The sequence below is a fragment of the Periplaneta americana genome, chromosome 11 (assembly GCF_040183065.1).
Source record: "Periplaneta americana isolate PAMFEO1 chromosome 11, P.americana_PAMFEO1_priV1, whole genome shotgun sequence".
NCBI classification, from domain to species: Eukaryota; Metazoa; Arthropoda; class Insecta; order Blattodea; family Blattidae; genus Periplaneta; species Periplaneta americana.
Window position 1 is genome coordinate 169,494,429 of NC_091127.1, and position 27,979 is coordinate 169,522,407.

The 27,979-nt window shown below is 33.1% G+C and overlaps 1 protein-coding gene and 1 non-coding gene across 2 annotated transcripts in view; one reads left to right on the forward strand and one right to left on the reverse strand.

The window, feature by feature from the left end:
• The window catches only part of LOC138709588 (kelch-like protein 5), a 54,001-nt gene extending 44,397 nt beyond the window's left edge, over nt 1–9,604 (reverse strand). The window contains exons 1-2 of the mRNA XM_069840471.1: nt 9,485–9,604; nt 6,469–6,540 (exon numbers count right to left, since the gene is read on the reverse strand). Of these exons, the coding sequence (XP_069696572.1) occupies nt 6,469–6,527 (59 nt within the window). The 5' untranslated portion in view covers nt 6,528–6,540; nt 9,485–9,604. The remainder of the gene's footprint in view (nt 1–6,468; nt 6,541–9,484) is intronic.
• On the forward strand, nt 171–242 carry TRNAE-UUC (transfer RNA glutamic acid (anticodon UUC)). Its single transcript has one exon. It is a non-coding gene; the product is annotated as a tRNA-Glu (tRNA).
• Nucleotides 9,605–27,979: the final 18,375 nt, after the last annotated feature.

The following is a 27,979-nucleotide window of genomic DNA, read 5'->3' on the forward strand; positions in this document are numbered from 1 at the left end:
CAGTAAAATCGTTGTTAAACTGAGTTTTCATAATCTGATGGAATGTAAAGGATATAAAATAAATAGCCTATATAACGCTTCAAACAAAATTTAAGTAATGCTATTTTCACGATCGATCCTTACAATACGTGTTGCCCTTATACCAAGCTATACAGCAGTTTCTTCATGTATCCCATGTGGTCTAGTGGCTAGGATACCTGGCTTTCACCCAGGAGGCCCGGGTTCGATTCCCGGCATGGGAATGTTTTTTTTTTTTTTATTAACGAAGGGACTGCTATATAATTGTATGAAAATAACTAATACTATAATTTCATTAGTAGGTTTCTATTAAGCAACTAACTTATCTAGACATAAAATCGTAGTTCAGGTTTTGGTTAAGTCTCAGGAGATAAGTAACAGATGACGATGATGATGATGATGATGATGATGATGATGATGATGATGATGTAATCCTAAAACAATCTAAAAGCTATGTTATGTAAATGTCAATGTAATGAATACATAAATATACTAAAATGAACAAATACAGCAGTGAGACGTGTTTCCACGAAAAAAAAATAAATCTATTATTGGGGGTTTTAGCAACAGGTGATGACATTAACAAAGCATTTAGTAGATGTCTTGGTATTTTTTTTATAGGAAGTGCTTTATAAATTATTAGAACTGGCAGTTCCATTGGGCTAGGCATGTTCAATCGAATGATGATTTAACAAACAGATCAGAAGCCATATTTAGAAGTATAAATTATATACGTACAATATAATGCAATCAATAAAATCGAAATGATAGCCGTCCAAATCTTGGATTTAAAATATCGGCATCCTAATCAATCCAAATGAACAAAAAGAGAAAATGTAAATTAATTTAAAAAAAAAGTACATACTGAAATTTTAAAAAAGAATATTCTGCGACAAGATGTGGTGGCTATCAAAATGATAAAAATTTATTGAAAATACATAATACACATTGAATATTATAAAGATGAATAGAGATGGTGATTGATGATGTTCAATGAAGATTTTAAAATGGTTGATGGCAATTGTCTGAAGAGTCTTTTCAGGAACCTTTAATTTTCTGAGGATCTCCAATGTAGTAACAAAACCAATAGATTTTTAATAAGAAAAACAACTAAATTTTATACTTAACACAACCATTTCTCTCTCTCTCTCTCTTTCTCGATCTCTGTTTTATAAAGATAGTAATTTGCAGAGATGACTGGTGCCAGGCAAATAATTAAAAATCCTACAATTCCAGAAATGTTTGTTTCATAAAATATATTTTCTGTCACAAAAGCAGTTGAATATTTTTGTAAATTTCCGTAACGAGTTTTCAACTTTCATAAAAATTTTTACCACACAATAAGATTGTCAAATTTGATTGCTTTTTTTCCTTTCACGAAACTAATTTATTTCTCGATCCTTTTCACAATCTCACATGATTTACATTTTCAGAAGAATTCTACAGCTCAAGTGACCAAATGATTAGTTACGTATATGATAGGTTATATAGCAAAAGAACTATAAAGCAATAGTAAGTAAAAGTTATATTAGTAATAGTGATAACATCCTATTGATATGGAGCATTTACTTAAGGTAGAATTTTCAGACACACAATAATTATTAATTTAACTTATAATTTTAATGACTGAGTGTTTAAAGAAAACTTTAGTATCAGATATCAGTTGAACATGTATTTACTTACAAATGGCTTTCAAGGATTGTCGCCCTCACATAAGCCCGCCATCGGTCCCTATTCTGAGCAAGATTAATCCAGTCCTACCATCATATCCCATCACCCTCAAATCCATTTTATGTCTTGGTCTTTTTCCCTCAGGTCTTCCAATTAACACTACTGTATATGAATTTATCAGTTGAACATTTATTAAATAAAATAGGACAAAATCTTAATACTCAACAATCTCTATGTTATTAATAACTTATTAGGATAATTGAGATCTGTTATGACAAGCAATTATGTAAATTTCATATTATGAAATGGCTTTGACAATTTACAATTTCTTCCCTGTCGCACATGTCAGCATTGTTGTCTAACAGAAAACAGTTTTATGTAGAATTCTTATACTTTTATAGTCTGTCAAGTGAAAGACACACCGAGAGGCATTGTGTCATGCTAGTCAGTTTGGTGTAGAGTTTGTTTGTTAGTGAGTTAATATGTTACTCAATTCTATGTTAAAATTGTTATCATTATGCGAAAGTTATATTGTTCGTTGTTAGTTACTTGGTAACATTGTAAAATTCCTTTGCAGAACGAAAAGTTACATTAAGTACAGATCAAATTTCTGCACATTTAAAGCACAAAATTAAAATTCTTTCAATAACTTAGTATGATAATATTCTGCTCTCCTAAATTGACTGAGCATATTGAGAATTAAATCAATGGCTTTCCCAAAACACTCTATGAAATGCTTTATATAAAATAATTTTTTTCCCCGAAAGGAACCAAAAAAGAGCAAAATAATTGTATTAGACTTTTTTGTTTGAAATATCTCAAAGAATAGCCCCTTAAAATTAAAGACATTACATTACTATATATATATATATATATATAGACACACACACACACACATTCATTCATTGTTCTGTCCAAGAGCAGATCTTTCAATGTAAACCCAGCTTTCTTTAATCTTTCCTATTTTCAGCCTTCCTCTGTCTCTCTTATAATAATAACCATATATCTTAATGTCGTCTATCATCTGATAGTTTCTTCTACTCCGAACTCTTTTCCCGTTCACCATTCCTTCCACTGCATCCTTCAGTAGGCAGTTTCTTCTCAGCCAGTGACCCAACCAATTCCTTTTCCTCTTCCTGATTAGTTTCAGCATTATTCTTTCTTCACCCACTCTTTCCAACACAACTTCATTTCTTATTCTGTCTGTCCATTTCACACATTCCATTCTTCTACATATCCAAATTTCAAATGCTTCTATTCGTTTTTCTTCACTTCGTCGAAATGTTCACGTTTCTCCCCCATACAATGCCACACTTCATACAAAACACTTCACTAATCTCTTCCTCAGTTATTTTTTCAAAGGTCCGCAGAAAATGCTCCTTTTTCTATTAAGAGCTTCCTTGGCAGCAGCTCATGTTACTGCTTATAGTACACCCCAAATATTTGAAGTTATCCACTTGCTTTACTGCCTCATTTAGAATTAGCAAGTTTACCTTCTTTATTTTTCTTCCTATGACCACGGTCTTCGTCTTGTTTGCATTTATCTTCATCCCATACTGCTCACAGTTGTCATTTAGCTCCAGTAGTATATCCCTTAGTATCATCTCCTCTTTTGCTAACAACACCATACTATCAGCAAATCTTATGCACTTTAGTCTTCTTCCTCCTAGTACATAAATTTCCACCAAAATTATTATATTTCTTGTGTACCATCCTCAGATATATTGACTTGTAATTACTGAATATGAACACAACACCATGTATTTTAAAAAGGAGTGCCTGTATTTTTTTTAGGGATGATACATATTGAACTATTAAAATTGATATGTCTGATTTCTGAATCAAACAGAACAGGTCTACTGAAATTTGTGGGATTCAAATAGGTGGCCAGTTATCGTATTTTATTATATTATTTTTTTATAGAGCACGAGTAGAACATTTCTAAAATTTTATCTCCAATTTAGATTTACTGTTGAAAAGACTTTACAAACCGCATATAGAATTTTTGATTTGTAGTAATATAAACATATGATCTCTCAGAAACTTTCCATAAACGTTAATAAAACCTTACTCATGTGATAAGCAGGCTTCGAGACTTTGGACCCGATACAATAAGTTTACTGTGCATGTACTATAGGTTGTTGACTCGCTGCAGGTAGTGAAAGGTAGAGATGAGTTGAGGTAACAACGTCGCTATTTAGAGTAGAGTACAGCAGTATGGGGAAACAAACACTTATGTACATTCTGAAAGTAAATATACATTACACAATGACAATGTCAAGACAATGTGAAAAACATTTATTCTCCTGTCTTTTATAAGCATTTGTGTTTAATTATAAGCAGTGTTAATGGTGGAAATAAACATGTAGCAATTTTAGTTTCTTCATTTATTCTATTGGTCGTCTTTAGGAAGTGCAGTTACAGTACCGAATTGCAATGTACTACAAGATACATTTTCAGTGTCTCAAACGTAAATCTTTTTCGGTTATCTGCCAAACATAGTTTGTACTGTGAAAAGCTGCGCTCTACGTCACATGACGTGATAGGAGGAAAACGAAAAAACCTAACATCATTGCAGTCGCTAAGAGACAGTCCTTTATTCTCGGGTGACTCTATGTCCAGTAATTTGCAGTTTATGTTATATAAAGTTCCATAACCGTTATTTTTACATAAAATTGATTTCCACTTCTGTTTTACACGTTCAGTAACCGGTGTACTTGGTGTCTCATTAATTCTCTGTGTCATTTCCTCAACTAATTTGAGAGCTTCCGGCATCTCTTGCTCTGACTTTTCTAACCGTGTAATAGTTTCAGACACAGTTTGAAAATAGATTTGTATGAAAACCAAATTATTCGTCAAAACCTTCAAATCCAGAGCGTTTTTCTTTGCGTATTTGTAGGCATCCATTCTACAGTACCCCCACCCACTGTACGCTTTACCACTATACTCAGTACGTCGTTATGCAGATTTCTCAATGAAAAACTCTATTGGGTCCGAAGTCTCGAAGCCTAGTGATAAATTTCCCAACCAGAATATAAACTGGAAATAGTACACCCATTCATAATATTTGACAGAAAAAAGTGGACTGAATTCCTATTCGGCAAAAGCTTTTCTCAATGGCCTGTCTGATCATGTGATCATGAAGCGCAAATTTTAAGTTTCTTGAATGTCAGTGAAAAATTCCATGAAATCAATTTAAAGAGAGAGGATTTTGGGAAAATGTAAATAGTGTGCCACTGATATAAATACAAAATTTAACGTATTTTTAACTAAATTAATATTAATCATTCGATTAATGTTTTTCAGTCATGATTACAAAATAATCCAAAGTAAAAGCACGTGGATAACTCAGGGAATTAAAATATCAGGTATTACAAAGACAAATCTGAAGAATATATTTAATGAGTAAGAATAATAATTATCTTCATATTATGAACTACTCTGTCCACTGAACTCGCACTCTTGTGAACCAATATTAGAAATACACACATCGGAACTCCTTGCTTATGTGGTCAGCATCAGACAATACTCCACTTAGGATAATTGAGGAACTGACGACAAGAAACCCATAGCTAGAGAAATAAATATCAATTTCCATTTCGAGAGAAGGAATATAAAGGTACTGTAACAAAATACGGTAATTCTTCAGAAGAAGTGAACCAAAGGGGGGGGGGGCGACACAATTCATTTCATTATTGCCTTCTGCGATATCTCTACAATGTAAATATGTTGTTTTAGTTTCCGTTTGGAAATAGTTTTAACATAACAATCGAGAAGTATTTAACCTACTTGTATGTTCTGGACGGCTGTAGCTACGCCATATTGACAATAGAAAGTTCTCCCATTTACTGAGAGATCCAGGGAGAATTACTGAAGAATCAGAAAATTCCATTTCACATATACTGATATTTTTACTTTCACAGAATTAAGCAATTCTATAATACACTGACTACACATGTGCCATTATTCTCAGTGGATTAATTACTTTAGTGCTAATGTTATCCTTTTCTCTACGATTACACATAATTCCCTTTCATTACGACATCGAAGTTACGCTTCCCACTTGGATTTCCCCTGGACCTCTTATAGCGACAGTAAGCTTATATGAGGAAGCCGTGAAATGTTATATTCAACTGCTAGGTACTGTACTGTAAGTGATATAGTGTCTCACTGGAATCCAACGATGGATGGTCCAAATTTACTTCAAGTAAGAATTTATAATTAAAAGGTTATACTTTTTTTTTAAATTGGTTATTTTATGACGCTCTTTTAATTGCTATGGGTATCTAGTGTCTGAATGAGAGGAAGGTGATAATGCCAGCGAAATGAGTCCAGGGTCCAGTGCCGAAAGTTATCCAACATTTACTCTTATTGCGATGAGGGAAAACCCCGGAAAAAGCCTCAACCAGGTAACTTGTCCCAACCAGGATTTGTACCCAGGCCCGCTCGTTCCATGGTCAGGAGTGCTAACTGTTGCTTCACAGCAGTGGATAGTTTTATGTTAAGTTCCCTTCTGATTACAAGAATATCACAGATAAAGATATATATAAAGGGAAGAGAAAACTAATTTCAAAGGCGTAGATGCAAATAATACCTAGTAATCAAATTTTTAATCTTACATTTGGTTCTTTCATTTTCTCATAGATGACTCTCCTCCACTAACCTAAGAATCCTTCTTTTTCCCTATCGCCTGAATGCTTCTTGTGGTGGCGGAACATGCAGTGGTGGTTCACTTCTTCTGAAGAATTACATAAATAACTTTTGGAAGGAAAACATTACCTATCTGATGTGTCATCCGGACTACTTTTCTCTCTCCTCTCTCGGCTAGGACTGGCCATTGTGTCAAGAACCCTGCAAGAAAAAAAATTGCTCTATACTAATGCATTAAAGAAAATAACTTATTGATAAAACATTGCTAAAAAATTTCTAAGTTCTAGTGCTTGAATGGAACGTTCTGATTAACATTATCAGAGGATTATATATATATATATATATATATATATATATATATATATATATTTTTTTTTGACCGTATCATATTTATATATTTGAAGAGTCCACTGCAAGAATGATGGATGTCATTTGGAATACATTTTTTAGGAGAAGCAATTGAAAGTTTGAAATGCTTAGCGCTCAAAACTTAACTATGATTTTCCGATCATTACTGGACAATGACTATCAGTGTTTATTTTAGTACGTTATTTTACGACGCTTTATCAACATCTCAGGTTATTTAGCGTCTGAATGAGATGAAGGTGATAATGCCGGTGAAATGAGTCTGGGGTCCAACACCGAAAGTTACCCAGCATTTACTCATATTGGGTTGAGGGAAAACCCCAGTCTATCAGTGTTAATGCCATATAACTCTGTATGTACATTCTATATGTCTTAAGCTATGCATTGACAGTCTTGGTTCATTTTCGACAAGAAAGTGACATCCATCATTCTTGCAGTGAACTCTTCATTTATTTTCATATTTATTCATAATTTAAATTTGAAATGGGACATTTGAATAGATACCCGAAATAAGAATGTGCTCATGCTCGGGTACAGCAGAGTCTACATAAATTTTACAGACATCAATAATAATGTTGATGATAGAAATAATAATAATAATAATAATAATAATAATAATAATAATAATAATAGTAGTAGTAGTAGTAGTAGTAGTAGTAGTAGTAGTAGTAGTAGTAGTAGTAGTAGTAGTAGTAATAACAGAATAACAGTGACGGAGATAATACAAAAATAGTAATACTAATTAATTAATACTAATAAAATAAAATATTAATAATAAAATAATAACTAATACTGATAAAATAAAATATAAAAACCACTTAGCGAGAGTTAACACAACTTAAATAAGCATATAATAACCAGAAAAAAATAACGAACTCGAAACCAACAGAAAAGTTCGTTATAACACAGACGACAGCAACCGCCATAATGATATTGTGTTATGCATTATTGGCAGGAGGGGGGGAGCCAAAGGTCTACATACTAACGTTTTCTTCGAATCTTCTAATCATAGGAAGTTAATGCTGAAAAACAAAGTATCTACGAGTCAAACTGTTCATTATTACCAGGATAAATATAATAATAATACTGGAATATAGGAAATTTCAGTTACAGGTCTCCCCTTTGGTGCAAGAGGTATCATATCAAGATATTTTATGAATGGCGGGGAAAATATAAATTTTAAGAACTCTCTAGCGACAGAGATAGTGACAAGTACAATCAAGTGTATCTGTGACGATGCTAAGAAATTATTACTGTGGAAACATATACTGTTATTAATTAAGAAAATGATCTATTTATATTTATTACAATGTTTTATCTTATAGTTTACATGCATCAGATAAATACAATAAATATTAGTAACATAGGCTATAATGCTAGTAACACTTAAAATAATAATAAAATGAAACAAATATCATACAAACACTTTTACTTTATTTTTAAACTTAAGAATGTGTAAATTGCTTAGGTCTGGATTATTTTTCAATACTGAATTTGTATAATCTTGGTCCATAATTCCTACTGTGTCTTAATCCAGCAGTAAAGTGGCATTTAAGTTCTGCCAAAAGAGTTGGGATATTTCTTCTGGTGTTATGTATATGTTTGTCAGTTATAAAATGCATTCGATTTTTGTGAAAATAAATGAGTAATGTATGTTTATATATTTTCTCAAGTTTTAGCAGTGGCGTATACTGGTTAAAGGGTTTGGGCTACCGCTGACCCTATTATTACACAAAATATATCTAACAATTACTTTAATTTTAATTACTATGGTAAAACTCATAACACAAAATTATTACATTGTTATATTATAAACTTTTTCTTTTGTAATTTCCTTGGGCTACCACCGGTAGCCCGCAAAATACGCCCCTGAGTTTTAGTACTTGGAATTAAGAATAAATAAATTGTGTCAGATAATCAAGTGTTTATGCAGACAAATTTTGATGATACGTTTTTGTAGTAATATTAATGGAGTTAGGACAGTCTTTGTCATTCCACCCCAGCCTATAGTCTACATTCTTTTTCTGAATTGAAACATTCTGTTGAAAAGAAAAACAGTGAATGCTTTTGTATGTTATGTTGTATGCCCTATGCCCCATAAATAATTGGTAAAATTTTTAAGGAAACTGTTTAAATAAAAAAGTGCTAAAATTAATAGATAAAAAAATGATAAAGGGCATTTTAATAGCCCTACATTAGTTCTCCCACTGTGTACTTATTTGATTAATAATGTCCCTTAGAATTATAATCCTTTGGAACTAACAAGGGTTCTCTTTAGAGGATTCATGCTTATTATTTTCATGAAACATTACGAACTTGGCAACATATGTTTGTCAATAATAAACATTAAAATAATGTTTGAACACTTCGACTGCTCTTGTGAGGTATACAATAGCATTATATGCAAGAAAAGTGACAAAATACTTTAAAATTTTAACGACAAGCTACATATTTCGTACTTGTCACACAACGCTCTCTCTTAAACATTTATCTTTTGTTAGTAAACAATGAAACCTGCAAAATATTCTGTGTAAATACATGTATAAAAATCCTAACCTATATTTAAATTATTAAAAGTCATTAACTGCACAATGAAAAAAGTGCACGTAATATCGCCAAGTGTGTACTTTTATTTGAAACCAAAGTATGTAATTTTTCATACATAAATAATAACTTGGCCTGAGTATTATACGTGTCAAACGAACTGTCAATGTCAATGAACTTTAATACGAGAGATTAATTTTATGTGTAACTGTTTACTGTCACCAAGGAAACGTACCGCAAAAATTGCAATAATTATACGTATGAAACTATCATTTATTCTATGAAAGCACTTATTTCCCACGACTTTGCACAAAATACACAAAATTTAAATTTATACTTGTTGCACGGCTTCCTAGATGTCTTGTCAATTGTTTACACTCCGTAAGCCCCTGCTATCGCGCTAATCAAGGCCGTCTTGCGAATACATAATTGTATGTAATTTTGTCACTATTCAAATTAATCGTAAAAACTACAATTATTTATTTTTATGCAAGAAAAGTAATCATATAATTCATAGTTTGTATTGTTCTTTGTGTGTTTTATGTTTGAGTCGCCATCTATTAGACACATTTGTAAATTTTACAAGTTACATGTCTAAGTATGTTACCAATAGATGGCAGCACATAGCGTACTGCTGCACGATAAAATGGCTCTTGTTTCGAACTGTTTACACAGAGAACTGAAAAAGGCGCACATATTTTGTTTTCTCTATGACACAGTAAAATAAAAAAGGAAAGAAATGATTATAAATATGAAAAGGAATGATCCATTATCTAAGCGAGCATACATTAATGAGATTAAAAATGGCGTCACGTTTCCCTAAATTATTGTTGAAATATTTCTCTTTCTTTTAATTTATTTAATAAGCCTGTAAAACATTAATTAATTCTATGTTGTTTCCATCAGATGTCATCGTAATGAATTCAATAAAGACTATGTTAATTACAAAATATCATTTAAAAATGTGTCTTGCATGGACTTCCATAGTTTCCTGAAGGAAAGGCAAATTCACTCATCAAAGAAATATGATGCTAATTGTACAGTTCATCTTTATGGAGGATATTAAAATAGTTAAAAGGTAATATGAGGCAAATAAAATATTATGAAACAAGTTCAGAATACAGTGAATGGATATAATGTAAGGTCCAATTAACCTGAAATATTTTTAAACAGATAAGTTAACCTAATTAATCCAGACTAGTTGCAATATAAGAAAATGGTTGATGTAATGTATACCTTCATTTTATATTTGTCATAATTCATAAAATAATTCGTAATATTACGTTAATGTCGTGGTGTCTGTTGAGATGTGTAATGATTCTACGTAATATAAAATTAAATTTGCGTCTTTTGTTTGTTGTTTTTAAGCTTAGTTTGTGCTTGATGACATTGGTGTGCTATTAAGTCATTCTTGCATATCTGCAGAATATATACGTTTATTTTAGGTTGAAATAGATTAATTTAATAATATTTTGGTTATATGGATTGAAATTCAAAATGTTAATATAAATACAATATTAACAAACTTACATGTACACGTTTCCATTATTAAGTTGACGTTGTTAGTATAATTCAGTTTTTGAAGAAGAATTCTCAATGTAGTTTCATATTAATCTGTAATATTATTATTGTGCAAGTTATATTATCGTAAAAAAGATTTATGTGAAATTTGTGTCATTTGAAGTGAACGTACTTGTGTTTATTGATGAACGAGTTGTATGTAGTAGTCTGTTCTCGTTCAGAAGTTGTAACGTACTGGCTATTGTTGGCTACTAAATTTCTTTCAACAAATAAAATACATAAAACTCGTGAGTCATTATTACATATTATTGCTTTTTATTATAACACCAATTTGATTCTTTACTAAAGAGAAAACAAAAATTCCACTATGTAATTTAGATATCGTAGAAGCAAGTTGTATCTGATGATGTCGTAAAAGACGAAAACTTCTATACATTATTAATTTTATATTCAACATGTATTAACAAATGTTAATATTAAATTGATAAGTCATAAGTTTGAACATTTTAACATTATTTATTGTACTTATACCTTGACCAAAACTACTTCCGACTTGACAGCTTATAGAGAAGGGGGAGCAATGTTGTCATGTTGCCCATCTTTCGTGTAAGCGAGCGCGCTGCCGATAGAGTGCAGTAATGAACGGCTGACATGCACACATACATTTCTAACCAATTTGTTGAACACTAGGCATTAAAATTTGTGTACATTATTATTTTTATTAGCCTATAATAATAATAATAATAATAATAATAATAATAATAATAATAATTAGTATTAGTAGTAGTAGTACCGGTATTCTTCAATGTAAATACCGTTAGAAAAGCGTCGAAAGGACTGTAAACTGTAAAAACAGTTTTAATTTAATACAGAGCCTCTACTTTTATGAGTGTTGGTATTCTTCAATGTAATATTGTTAGAAAGGCGTTGAAAAAATTGTAAACTGTAAAAATATTTATAATTAAAAATCTGCACGGCCTTTTTCTTTTCAAATATTGGTAACAGTGCTCTTATTAATTTTAACACAAGCAACAGTTCTCATTACGACTTGCGCCAAAGATAAAAGAGGCCCGCCATTATCTTTTCTCCTGTCAAAATACTCTCTTACATAACACGCCATCTCTCGCGCTTGACTCTTTAACGGGGCACCTTGTCCAATATTCTTTATTCTCCGCCTGCCTTTCCTTCCTTCCTGCCGACATTGCACAAGTCATCTATTTAAAAACTCTAGCAGAAACTAGAAAACACACACTCCACCAATGACAACGAAGATAATAGTGTAATATAATTTAAACACAATAATTATCGATACACTAAAACAATAATACAACTAAATAATATTTTTAATTCGCACAAAGCACGTATTAACCAGCCAACTCAGTCATTCCGGCCACTGTATTCACCACTAGGCCCTGGTATTCACGTGCAACTTGTAAACACAGACAAGGCAACACCGTCCCGTTACCATGGTTACGCGTCTCTTGTGATTGGTTGATTTGAATGGTTGCCATGGTAACATGCTAAAGGCGCCATTTGTCAGGTCGGAAGTTGTTTTGGACAGACCATAAATGCTGTAGTAATTATTAAATGAAATGTTTGTACATTAATATGTTGACTGACAATGTTTTAAAATGTAAGAAGATCCTTTTGAAGTTTTTGCTCTTAAAGTTAAACATATCTGAGTTTTACCTTAAATTTGATATCCCCAAGAGTGTTGAAATGGAATAACAAGCGGTGACTCGGTGATTGCGCTACTCTACTACATCCACGGATTCTGTACTGCTGCAATAATAATAATAATAATAATAATAATAATAGATGGCTTGTGTTTATGTAACTGATTCTAGATTTTAATTAATGTTTATGCTCGAACATGCCGAAATGTGGTAATTATACACCTGGTAGCAGACCTTTAATGCATGTCATTAAAGTAAACCTACTCATTAAAGGTCAGGTCTTTCAGCCAATGACGACTCAGGTTACAACTGTTCAGCCAATGACAGGTCAGCTTTCTACCGTTATAAAACCGCAAGTATCGATTATTCTCGGATATGCAGTCGAAAGATAATTAGCGAAAAGTCACGGAGGCTGGAAATCCAATACTGTCGCAGAAGGTTATGTTCTGTTACTATAATAATTAGCGTTAATTGTAAATAATATTCAAATAAATACAATTTGTCATCTCGTTTTTCAATGTCTAATTTTATTTCAGTGTTATCTCTGTAGGTTCTTATGGCCTAGCAAGGTCAATGTGGACATCTGTTCCTCGGAAAAAATCAATAATTTCGCGTCTGCGCACATCTCACAACATACGGGACATTGCTCCAGATCAGATACAATAAAATTAATAATATCAAGTTAGAAATATGGTCGAGCATACAAAGTCGTATGAAACTCGCCTATAATGGTAATTAAGAAGCTCGTATGAAAATTATGAAACTCGCTTGCGCTCGTTTCATAAATATCCATACTCACTTCTTAATTACCTTCATTATAGGCTCGTTTCATAATGTACTATTATGATATTGGTGATTGAGGCGGTGATAAATCATGGCATGTAAATTTCCAATCCGTTATTCGCTTTTATGACTGAGGGAAACCACGAAAAACAACTCCAATGCGAGTCTAAAACGCTACCGTCTGACCAACTCGCTCTGTTTGTTTTTATTGTTGATCATTTTTATGTAATTTTATGTAACTTTATGTAACAATGTGTTGATCAAGCAGATCGCTACGTTGAATGTTTTGGTTTTCAGAAGTTGCCGAAACTGTTTCTAAAACGTTATTATCTCGGCGAGAACAGAAAACAAATGAATGAGGTGTATAAACAATTGAATGCTCTTTCATATTTAAGTATAAAAATATAAGGGTGCTATTTAAAATTTCAAAATGGTGAGAGACTGGGGGTGCGGGGTGAAATCTAAAATGCAATTAAGTCTGGTTTCAAACTTCCCCCTCAATATCTAAATTGACGTGTTTTTTATTAAAATTGAATTCAATTTAAATAGTTGATAATTGCTCTCACTTTGAGAGAGGAACAGAGATTAAGGTGTCTGAGAATAAGGTTCTTAGGAAAATATTTGGGGCTAAGAGGGATGAAGTTACAAGAGAATGGAGAAAATTACACAACGCAGAGCTGCACGCATTGTATTCTTCACCTGATATAATTAGGAACATTAAATCCAGACGCTTGAGATGGGCAGGGCATGTAGCACATATGGGCGAATCCAGAAATGCATATAGAGTGTTAGTTGGGAGGCCGGAGGGAAAAAGACCTTTAGGGAGGCCGAGATGTAGAAGGGAAGATAATATTAAAATGGATTTGAGGGAGGTGGGATATGATGGTAGAGACTGGATTAATCTTGCTCAGGATAGGGATCAATGGCGGGCTTATGTGAGGGCGGCAATGAACCTCCGGGTTCCTTAACAGCCAATAAGTTATAATAAGTTAATAATTGATTAAATGGCGATCTTACTCGTGTTAATTATGTAAGCATGTGTGGCTTGTAACATGTAACATGGATTAAATAATTAGTTATTTAGACTGGGAAATTTTGAAATGAAAGCCCTGTATAATGTTTGTATGTAATATTTTCTTATAACAATGTTTATGGAAAAAGTTCAACAGAATTAAATTGTAAACTTGTTTAATATAATGAAAAAGTTAAATGTGTTGGACAATGAACAGGTTTTGGGAAACAGATTTCAGTTATTCTTTTTTTGAAAGAAAGACAACGGAATTAGATGTGATTTAATACAAATTATACTTTATCTAAATTTAAATATTTAACTTGTGTAGTTTATCCCAAACATGGATAATAACAATTTGTAGGGCATGAACAATAAGAGTGATGTATTTTAATTTTGAAAGTCGAATTTATAGTCACGTCGCTCTAATTTCCGGCAGCCAATCGCGTTGCAGGTCGGCTACATTTAAACGTGTGCGTCTTGTGATTCTCTAGTGAAGACGTTATTCATTTCCTAAGGCTCGATAAATAGCTACTTAATATAATTGCCCGCCACTTTGGCTCTTTCGTTGGCGTTTGCATAAAGCACACGAAAACGTTATTTGCTGCTCAATTATTTGCTGAATGACAGTGCGTTTGATTTATTTCATAGGAGCTACGACATGATAATGTTTAACGGTGTGGCAAATAGATTCCTCGTATGGTAGCTCGGCAACGAAAGAACAAAAATGGCGAACGATACTACCTACCTAAACTTTATAGAGCCTTCACTTCCTAAGACGTAAGCAAAGAGGAGGAGTCACGCCGGGAATAACAGCGTCGCGACTATAGTTTCCAAATATCAGTTATGTTTAATGAAAATAAATTAACTTTAATTTTGTGACATTTAAAGAAAGCAGATTTGACAATACTCATGCTTTCACTTGAGCAACTGTAAATAAATTTCCAACTTTGCAACCAATCATGGTATCATCTTCATATGATATAATAATATCGTTGTATATTTTTGATTAGTATTTAATAAATCGTTAATTTATAGAGCTATATGCATATTAAAAATAAAGTTGGTCCTAATATAGGACATTGCAGAACACCAATATTGATTCTCATTGTGTCACAATATAGTTAATCAATTATTGTCATTTGAAATATCATTTAAATATGGCCGAAATAAATCCGAAGCGACGATTGTTCAAATTAAACTCGTAGGTTGGGTTCTGACAGGTGGACCATTCTGCCTTATCCCTGATAGAGCCAGGGCCATCCCTAGACGAGTACCTGATAACCCTTATGGTCTGGAGTCCCATACCTTCAATCTTCCCGACCATTTGCCCGAATCCAATAACCCTGTAGACGTCGTAAAGAATGAATTTGTCCGTTGCTAGGAAACGATGCTTCGGTTTCAGATTAATATAACAAGTGTGCACGACCACAGCAAAGAAATAAGGTTTTGAGATTTGGCACTTGGAACGTAACTAGTCTTTATAGAACAGGAGGGGTAACATTAGTAGCAAAAGAACTAGCTAGATATAGAATAGACTTCGTGGGAGTACAAGAGGTTAGGTTAGATGGGAATGGCATATCACAAATAGGAGATTAGTTGTTGTATTATGGGGAAGGAAACAATAATCACCAATTAGAAACAGGATTCTTTGTTCATAGAAGAATAAAATCAGCAGTAAAAAAGGTCGAATTTATCAGTGACAGGTTATCATATTTAGTACTTAAGGGTAGATGGTGCGACATCATAGTTATAAATGCTCACGCCCCTACAGAAGAGAAAGACGACCATATGAAGGATAGCTTCTATGAGGAATTGGAACATACTTTTGATCAGTTCCCTAGATATCACATGAAAATTTTATTGGGGGATTACAGCGCTAAAGTAGGACGGGAGGATATTTTTAGACCAACTATTGGAAAAGAGAGCCTACACGCAATTAGCAGTGACAATGGAGTTAGATTAGTCAACTTTGCCACATCGAAAAATTTAATTGTCAAAAGTACAATATTCCCCCATAAGGATACACATAAATATACTTGGACTTCTCCAGATGGATTGACACACAACCAAATAGATCAATCTTGATAGATAAACGGAGACATACTAGTATAGTAGATATTCGAACTTTCAGGGGTGCAGACTGTAATTCTGACCATTATTTGGTGATTGGAGAATTAAGAGAAAGATTATCAGTAGCCAAGCGAGTAGAGCAACAAGTTAATATTACTAAATTCAATATTTTGAAATTAAAGGACGAGGAAGCTAAGCAAAATTATCAGGTCGAAATTTCGAATAGGTTTGCCACTTTAGAAAATTCCGACGAAGTTGAGAAAGAATTAGATGTTAATAGCGTGTGGGAAAATATCAGAGATAGTATCAAAATTGCAGCTGAGCAGAGCATAGGTTATTATGAAACTAAGAAAAAGAAACCGTGGTTTGATGAAGATTGTTGCATGGTAGTAGAAAGAAGGAAACAGGCAAAATTGAAATTCTTACAGGATCCAGTTGAGGAGAAGAGAGATAATTATTTCAATGAAAGACTGGAAGCAAGTCGTACACTTAGGAATAAAAAGAGAGGTTACTTGAAGGAAAAACTGAATGAGGTAGAAACAAATAGTAAGAATAAAAACATTCGAGATTTATATAAGGGTATAAAGGAATTTAAGAACGGATATCAGCCAAGGGTAAACGTGATCAAGGATGAGAATGGTGACTTGCTTGCAGACTCTCCATCAATCCTAAACAGATGGAAAAACTATTTTGCGCAACTACTAAATGTACATAGGCCAAATAGAAATGATCGGGACGAAATTGAAATACAAACTGCTGAGCCATTTATACCCGAACCCACGCTTTCAGAAATCGAAATTGCGATAGAAAATCTGAAAAAGTACAAGTCTCCAGGTATCGATCAAATTCCAGCAGGATTAATACAAGAGGGTGGAAGTGCATTATATAGCGAAATTTATAAACTTGTAGTTGCTATTTGGGAAAAAGAAATTGTACCAGAACAATGGAAGGAGTCCATAATTGTACCTATTTTTAAAAAGGGGGACAAAACCAACTGTGGTAACTTTCGAGGAATATCACTTTTGTTGACGTCGTACAAAATTTTGTCCAATATTCTTTTTTAAGAAGATTAACTCCGTACGTAGGTGAAATTATTGGGGATCATCAGTGCGGTTTTCGGCGTAATAGATCGACAATTGATCAGATTTTTTGTATTCGACAGATAATAGAGAAAAAATGGGAGTATAAGGGTACAATACATCAGTTATTCATAGATTTCAAAAAGGCATATGACTCGGTTAAGAGGGAAGTTTTATATGATATTCTTATTGAATTTGGTATTCCCAAGAAACTAGTTCGATTAATTAAAATGTGTCTCAGTGAAACATACAGCAGAGTCCGTATAGGTCAGTTTCTATCTGATGCTTTTCCAATTCACTGTGGGCTAAAGCAGGGAGATGCACTATCACCTTTACTTTTTAACTTCGCTCTAGAATATGCCATTAGGAAAGTTCAGGATAACAGGCAGGGTTTGGAATTGAACGGGTTACATCAGCTTCTTGTCTATGCGGATGACGTGAATATGTTAGGAGAAAATACACAAACGGTTAGGGAAAACACGGAAATATTACTTGAAGCAAGTAAAGCGATCGGTTTAGAAGTAAATCCCGAAAAGACAAAGTATATGATTATGTCTCGTGACGGGAATATTGTACGAAATGGAAATATAAATATTGGAGATTTATCCTTCGAAGAGGTGGAAAAATTCAAATACCTTGGAGCAACAGTAACAAATATAAATGACACTCGGGAGGAAATTAAACGCAGAATAAATATGGGAAATGCGTGTTATTATTCGGTTGAGAAGCTTTTATCATCCAGTCTGCTGTCGAAAAATCTGAAAGTTAGAATTTATAAAACAGTTATATTACCGGTTCTTCTGTATGGTTGTGAAACTTGGACTCTCACTTTGAGAGAGGAACATAGGTTAAGGGTGTTTGAGAATAAGTTGCTTAGGAAAATATTTGGGGCTAAGCGGGATGAATCTACAGGAGAATGGAGAAAGTTACACAACACAGAACTGCACGCATTGTATTCTTCACCTAACATAATTAGGAACTTAAAATCCAGACGTTTGAGATGGGCAGGGCATGTAGCACATATGGACGAATCCAGAAATGCATATAGAGTGTTAGTTGGGAGACCGGAGGGAAAAAGACCTTTAGGGAGGCCGAGACGTAGATGGGAGGATGATATTAAAATGGATTTGAGGGAGGTGGGATATGATGATAGAGACTGGATTAATCTTTCACAGGATAGGGACCGATGGCGGGCTTGTGTGAGGGCGGCAATGAACCTTCGGGTTCCTTAAAAGCCATTTGTAAGTAAGTAAGTAAGTAAGTAAGTAAGTAAGTAAGTAAGTGTCCATACTAGAGTTTAACAAAACTAACTGCCGCTCTCGCTCGCTGTGTTCGTTGCATTTGTCTTTCGAGTCTCGTCCCGTCATTCTCGTGCGCTTCGAGTCTCGTTCATCATTCTCGAAATAGCATTTGGTCGGCGTGAAAAGATTTCGTATTTTGAATAACATACATCACTGAAATAAATAACATTATAAATGTTTAAATGATAGAAAAAGACAAAACAGAACAGTATCTTAGTTATCAAAATGTTCAGGTTCTATTATATGATAATACCTATGGTTATATAAATAGAAAAATAATTTTCAAATAAACTTCCATTTCTAAGAAACATAAAAGATAACGTAAATATCTTTTTACTTGAGATTATACACTTGATCTCAAACATATGAAAAGAAAATTCCTAGCCTTTTAATAAGAGCCTAGAAATTAAATAAAGACTGGGGAACGGATTATTATACACTGAAAGATAGAGATGATGTTTCAAATAGGCTACTTGATTGTTTATACATATATAACAGTTGCCAAAGTAGATAAAAGTTCAGTCAGGTATACACAACTGTAGCGATTCAAGGCTGCTTGACGTTCGGGACTTCGGGAGTGATCAATCTCGACGTCTCGAAACACTCACAGGCAGTCTTTACGTTAAAAAAAAATATTATTTGCAACCGGCCAGACAACATCGTCTCTTCCCACTACTTCAAAAATCTCGTAAGTGGTTTATCGTTACATTTTCTTTTCGATCCTCCTAGGTTCCTTTATTAAAACTTTTCTTATTGATTTTTGCAGATTTCACTACACGCTGCCATTTCATACGTCGTGATGACTGATGCAAATAATATTTTTTATTTTTTACTGTTTTTTACTTTGTCTTTTTGCACTGATATTTTACTATTGTAATTTCACTACACGCTGCCATTTCATACGTCGTGATGACTGATGCAAATAATATTTTTTATTTTTTACTGTTTTTTACTTTGTCTTTTTGCACTGATATTTTATATTGTAATTTCACTACACGCTGCCATTTCATACGTCGTGATGACTGATGCAAATAATATTTTTAATTTTTTACTGTTTTTTACTTTGTTTTTTGCACTGATATTTTACTATTGTAATTTCACTACACGCTGCCATTTCATACGTCGTGATGACTGATGCAAATAATATTTTTAACTTTTTACTGTTTTTTTCTTTGTCTTTTTGCACTGATATTTTAATATTGTAATTTCACTACACGCTGCCATTTCATACGTCGTGATGACTGATGCAAATAATATTTTTAATTTTTTACTGTTTTTTTCTTTGTCTTTTTGCACTGATATTTTAATGTTGTAATTTCACTACACGCTGCCATTTCATACGTCGTGATGACTGATGCAAATAATATTTTTAATTTTTTACTGTTTTTTACTTTGTCTTTTTGCACTGATATTGTAATATTGTAATTTCAACACGCTGCCATTTCATACGTCGTGATGACTGATGCAAATAATATTTTTAATTTTTTACTGTTTTTTAATTTGTCTTTTTGCACTGATATTTTATATTGTAATTTCACTACACGCTGCCATTTCATACGTCGTGATGACTGATGCAAATAATATTTTTAATTTTTTACTGTTTTTTACTTTGTCTTTTTGCACTGATATTTTATATTGTAATTTCACTACACGCTGCCATTTCATACGTCGTGATGACTGATGCAAATAATATTTTTAATTTTTTACTGTTTTTTACTTTGTCTTTTTGCACTGATATTTTAATATTGTAATTTCACTACACGCTGCCATTTCATACGTCGTGATGACTGATGCAAATAATATTTTTTATTTTTTACTGTTTTTTACTTTGTCTTTTTGCACTGATATTTTATATTGTAATTTCACTACACGCTGCCATTTCATACGTCGTGATGACTGATGCAAATAATATTTTTAATTTTTTTTTTTTTACTTTGTCTTTTTGCACTGATATTTTATATTGTAATTTCACTACACGCTGCCATTTCATACGTCGTGATGACTGATGCAAATAATATTTTTAATTTTTTACTGTTTTTTACTTTGTCTTTTTGCACTGATATTTTAATATTGTAATTTCACTACACGCTGCCATTTCATACGTCGTGATGACTGATGCAAATAATATTTTTTATTTTTTACTGTTTTTTACTTTGTCTTTTTGCACTGATATTTTATATTGTAATTTCACTACACGCTGCCATTTCATACGTCGTGATGACTGATGCAAATAATATTTTTAATTTTTTTTTTTTTACTTTGTCTTTTTGCACTGATATTTTATATTGTAATTTCACTACACGCTGCCATTTCATACGTCGTGATGACTGATGCAAATAATATTTTAAATTTTTTACTGTTTTTTACTTTGTCTTTTTGCACTGATATTTTATATTGTAATTTCACTACACGCTGCCATTTCATACGTCGTGATGACTGATGCAAATAATATTTTTTATTTTTTACTGTTTTTTACTTCGTCTTTTTGCACTGATATTTTAATATTGTAATTTCACTACACGCTGCCATTTCATACGTCGTGATGACTGATGCAAATAATATTTTTTATTTTTTACTGTTTTTTACTTTGTCTTTTTGCACTGATATTTTAATATTGTAATTTCACTACACGCTGCCATTTCATACGTCGTGATGACTGATGCAAATAATATTTTTAACTTTTTACTGTTTTTTTCTTTGTCTTTTTGCACTGATATTTTAATATTGTAATTTCACTACACGCTGCCATTTCATACGTCGTGATGACTGATGCAAATAATATTTTTTATTTTTTACTGTTTTTTACTTTGTCTTTTTGCACTGATATTTTATATTGTAATTTCACTACACGCTGCCATTTCATACGTCGTGATGACTGATGCAAATAATATTTTAAATTTTTTACTGTTTTTTACTTTGTCTTTTTGCACTGATATTTTATATTGTAATTTCACTACACGCTGCCATTTCATACGTCGTGATGACTGATGCAAATAATATTTTTAACTTATTACTGTTTTTTTCTTTGTCTTTTTGCACTGATATTTTAATATTGTAATTTCACTACACGCTGCCATTTCATACGTCGTGATGACTGATGCAAATAATATTTTTTATTTTTTACTGTTTTTTACTTTGTCTTTTTGCACTGATATTTTACTATTGTAATTTCACTACACGCTGCCATTTCATACGTCGTGATGACTGATGCAAATAATATTTTTAACTTTTTACTGTTTTTTTCTTTGTCTTTTTGCACTGATATTTTAATATTGTAATTTCACTACACGCTGCCATTTCATACGTCGTGATGACTGATGCAAATAATATTTTTTCTTTTTTACTGTTTTTTACTTTGTCTTTTTGCACTGATATTTTACTATTGTAATTTCACTACACGCTGCCATTTCATACGTCGTGATGACTGATGCAAATAATATTTTTAACTTTTTACTGTTTTTTTCTTTGTCTTTTTGCACTGATATTTTAATATTGTAATTTCACTACACGCTGCCATTTCATACGTCGTGATGACTGATGCAAATAATATTTTTAATTTTTTACTGTTTTTTTCTTTGTCTTTTTGCACTGATATTTTAATGTTGTAATTTCACTACACGCTGCCATTTCATACGTCGTGATGACTGATGCAAATAATATTTTTAATTTTTTACTGTTTTTTACTTTGTCTTTTTGCACTGATATTGTAATATTGTAATTTCACTACACGCTGCCATTTCATACGTCGTGATGACTGATGCAAATAATATTTTTAATTTTTTACTGTTTTTTAATTTGTCTTTTTGCACTGATATTTTATATTGTAATTTCACTACACGCTGCCATTTCATACGTAGTGATGACTGATGCAAATAATATTTTTTATTTTTTACTTTTTTTTTACTTTGTCTTTTTGCACTGATATTTTATATTGTAATTTCACTACACGCTGCCATTTCATACGTCGTGATGACTGATGCAAATAATATTTTTAATTTTTTACTGTTTTTTACTTTGTCTTTTTGCACTGATATTTTAATATTGTAATTTCACTACACGCTGCCATTTCATACGTCGTGATGACTGATGCAAATAATATTTTTAATTTTTTACTGTTTTTTACTTTGTCTTTTTGCACTGATATTTTATATTGTAATTTCACTACACGCTGCCATTTCATACGTCGTGATGACTGATGCAAATAATATTTTTAATTTTTTACTGTTTTTTACTTTGTCTTTTTGCACTGATATTTTATATTGTAATTTCACTACACGCTGCCATTTCATACGTCGTGATGACTGATGCAAATAATATTTTTAATTTTTTACTGTTTTTTACTTTGTCTTTTTGCACTGATATTTTAATATTGTAATATCACTACACGCTGCCATTTCATACGTCGTGATGACTGATGCAAATAATATTTTTAATTTTTTACTGTTTTTTACTTTGTCTTTTTGCACTGATATTTTAATATTGTAATTTCCTCACGTCGTGTATTTTATTACATTTCATTATGTTATATTTCCATCCATGTCTTTATGTGAAAAGCTTAATAATATGCAAACCAGACCTGAAGCTGCTATTATAATAGCGAAAGCGCTAGCCGCATATGTGTTTTATGTGTGTAACCTAAATTAATCTTTTGTATTATGCATTAGGTTTAAAAAATAGATAGTTACTGAAGGACCTTTGATATTTATCTTCATTTACATACATGAAGTTCCATCTAGTATTCTCGGTAGCAACCAGAATCAGGGGAATCGTCCAGGAATATCAAGGATATGAGAAAACAAATGACAGGTTGACAAACTTAAGTCGCATCGGCTATAATTTTTCACTGTGATTATTACTACTAATTACAAATGGCTTTTAGAGAACCCGGAGGTTCATTGCCGCCCTCACATAAACCCGCCATAGGTCCCTATCCTGAGCAAGATTAATCCAGCCTCTAGCATCATATCCCACTTCCCTCAAATCCATTTCAATATTATCCTCCCATCTACGTCTCGGCCCCCAAAAGTTTTTTTCCCTCCGGCCTCCCAACTAACACTCTATATGCATTTCTGGATTCGCCCATACGTGCTACATGCCCTGCCAATCTCAAGCGTCTGGATTTAATGTTCCTAATTATGTCAGGTGAAGAATAGGCCTACAATGCGTGCAGTTCTACTTTCTCCGTTCTCCTGTAACTTCGTCCTGTTATTTTTTTCACTGTGATATTTAAATTAATTAAAAGAAGGAATTACAGCATTAAACACATTGTAATAATGTAATATATGTAGGGGAGAGTCGGGTAGTATCGGACATCGGGTAATATCGGACAGTGCGTTTCTTTCATCTACCACCATATGGTAGTACCTGAATGACATGGTTACGTTTCTCTATGCGACATCACAGAAACGTAACCATGTCAATCAGGTACTATCACCGTGTGGTAGATGAAAGAAACTCACTGTCCGATATTACCCGATGTCCGATACTACCCGACTCTCCCCTAATCTTTGTTTCATTTGTGAACTTTCGTTGGCGACCATTTCCCCGAATAACCCGAAGATGTCATTGAGATTAAAATTTCATTTTCGGGATTCGAGATCATTGACGTTCGGGGCAATAGCGCTCAGGGGAATGGATTCGGGTTTATGGACTCGGGGAATTTATCTATTGCAGGAAATGGCCATTCGGGGTTTTTGATTCAGGATTTTGTACGGAAATCCCCATATAAGCCGTATCACTTATATCAGCATCGGAGACCCATACTATCATACTGTTCATTACTAGTCATACCATGCCAGAAGTACAGTCTTACTAATAAACAGTGTATAGTTTTTATACGAGACTTATGCAGAGTTGAGACAGAACACGTTGCTAATAAACCGTGAATAAGCTATGGACGTATAAACAGTCTGTTACTATACAATGGGAATTGCTTTGCAGTAGTTAAATACACGAAACCCCTTGTTTAAGCGTTGTATATAGCGAAAAAATGGCCGCCCCTCTAACAGCTGTTCATATCGACTGTCATTTTATGATGTATGTATGTACGTAAGTATGTATGTATTTATTCACACTGCAGTGGGTATATACCCGGTTGCAGTGTTAACTAATTACACTCAATAATGACAATAATAAACTTAATTAAAATAAATTAATAATAATACTAATAATTAATACTAACAATAATTAATAATAATAATAATAATAATAATAATAATAATAATAATAACAACAACAGGGAATATACTAAATTAAATGAAACGATCATTTAAAATAACAGTAACTTAAAATAACATTGACACTTAAAATAACATGATGGTTACCTTGTAACCACAGAAGAAAAAACCAAAGATCATAGAATATTAGAATAATATTGCTGTAGCTTGTAGACTTTGACTAAAATGTAGTGTGGTAATCGATTAGAGCCAGTTGTACTATCGATATTTAACACGCCACACTAGAGCGCTCTACCGGATGCAATAGAGAACCTCAGATATTCTATTACCTTTCGTAACGAAGTAATGACGAAACTATGACGTAGCTGTGCAACAGTTACACATGACATATGTAGTGATTATTAGTAAGGAATTTACACACGACTTATAAACGAGCTACTCATTGTATAAGTATAAGACAGTTAAACGTCTGTATATAGGGTTTTTATTAGTAAGACCGATACAGTCTTACTAATAAACCGTGTATAGTTTTTATACGAGACTTATGCAGAGTTGAGACAGAAAACGTTACTAATAAACCGTGAATAAGCTATGGACGTATACACAGCTGTAACTATACAATGGGAATTGCTTTGCAGTAGTTATATACACGAAACCTCTTGTTTAAGCGTTGTATATAGCGAAAAAATGGCCGCCCCTCTAACAGCTGTTAATATCGACTCATTTTATGATGATGTTTACCCTGTAACCACAGAAGAACAAACCAAAGATAATAGAATTATTAGAATAATATTGCTGTAGCTTGTACTCTTTGACCAAAATGTAGTGTGGTAATCGATTAGAGCCAGTTGTACTATCGATATTTAACACGCCATACTAGAGCGCTCTACCGGATGCAATAGAGAACCTCAGATATGCTATTACCTTTCGTAACGAAGTAATGACGAAACTATGACGTAGCTGTGTAACAGTTATACTGTTATACACTACCAGTCTTACTAATAAACCGTGTATAGTTTTTATACTAGACTTATGCAGAGCTGAGACAGAAAACTTTACTAATAAACCATACAGAAGCGATGGACGTATAAACAGCCTGTAACTATACAATGGGAATTGCTTTTCGGTAGTTATATACACGAAACCCCTTGTTTAAGCGTTGTATATAGAGAAAAAATGGCCGCCCCTCTAACAGCTGTTCGTATAGACTGTCATTTTATGATGGTGGTTGCCTAGTAACCAAAGAGGAACAAACCAAAGAACACAGAATAATTAGAATAATATTACTGTAGCTTGTACTGTTTGACCAAAATATAGTAAGGTAATCGATTAGAGCCAGTTGTACTATCGATACTTAACACGCCACACTAGAGAGCTCTACCGGATGCAATAGAGAACCTCAGATATTCTATTACCTTTCGTAACGAAGTAATGACGAAACTATTACGTAGCTGTGTAACAGTTATACTGTTATACATGACATATGTAGTGAGTATTAGTAAGGAATTTACACAGGACTTATAAACGAGCTACTCATTGTATAACTGTAAGACAGTTAAACGTCTGTATATAGGGTTTTTATTAGTAAGACCGAGAGCGGTTGCCTAACTTTTTGAAGATGCGACCCACTGTTCTGTGAAACTTCTGACTGCGATCCTCCCCTCCCCGTTACCTCTCCGTACTTAACCCAATTAAAAAACTACAAATTCATGTAAAATTGAAACCAGTAACATTACTAAAAAACAGTGGATACGATCAAAATAGACGTGTACTTACTTACTTACAAATGGCTTTTAAGGAACCCGAAGGTTCATTGCCGCCCTCACATAAGCCCGCCACCGGTCCCTATCCTGTGCAAGATTAATCCACTCTCTATCATCATATCCCATCTCCCTAAAATCCATTTTAATATTATCCTCCCATCTACGTCTCGACCCCCCAAAGGTCTTTTTCCCTTCGGTCTCCTAACTAACACTCTATATGCATTTCTGACTTATTGTAGGGATTCGTAACAAGCTATTTTTTACGGTGATGGGTTGTCAGCCCTTCGCCCAACCCCCAAGCTGGAGAACCACCCCTTATCGGCTGTCCACGACTGCTTATTCAATATATTCGCAGCTACCCTCCATATCTGGAGGCCGTCTCCTCTATCCGCAACCTGAGGACGCGCCGTGCCGTGGTGATAGGGACCCACAATACATGGCAAAATAGAAATGGATGGTGGAAAAATGATACGAAATATTACGTAAACACCATTTCTTGTAGGTGTGTGTATGTATTTATTAAACACTACAATTGGGTATACACCCAGTGGCAGTGATATATAATATACAGGGACATCATTTTATTTTTACTAACATTTTTAATATTAACCTGTCTATACCTTTAGAGAACCGGAAACACCGCTTGCTCCCCCCTCCAAGACTGGAGTTCGATGATACTGGCGTAAAACACAAATCACTCTACTAGGTATAGGAAGGAAGAATAGTAGTTCATCCATTTACTTAAAGTAGGAAATATCGCGATTTTGAGTTTGATAATTTTCATTAGGTTTTTCTTTAATCAAAGTACAGTACTGTATTAAGAATAAGTGATTTTACTCACGAAGTGAGTTATCCATGCGAACGTATTCATTATGCAGTGTATATTATACTGTCTACAGCACATTAGCGTACAATATAGAGAAAGAAGTTAAATTGAAAAATAATCATAATATGAATATTTAAACACAATTTTGAAAATGGTGGCCGTTCATTTCGATACAGGCTTCAGTTCTTTTGTGCATATTATCGCACTATAGACTATTGCATCTAATTCCAATTGCCAGTTTCGTCCTTCGTACTAGTAACTCAAGTTGAAATAATTCTGTACCTACTCTACGTACTATAAATTCAAGCTTCACTTCTGCCCGACCCGAAAATATAAAATTACTCAGATATGCTATCTACTGTCCGTCCAAGTGGTTATGCCGCAGGATTGTAGAAAGGGAGGAAATCACGTGACAGTTAATTACTTAACGAGGCCCTTTTATTTAAGTTAAATTAAACACCTGTATAATATTACGTAAACTTCCAATTCCTAAGAGCAATTAATGTTTTCAGAAAAGAGCTAA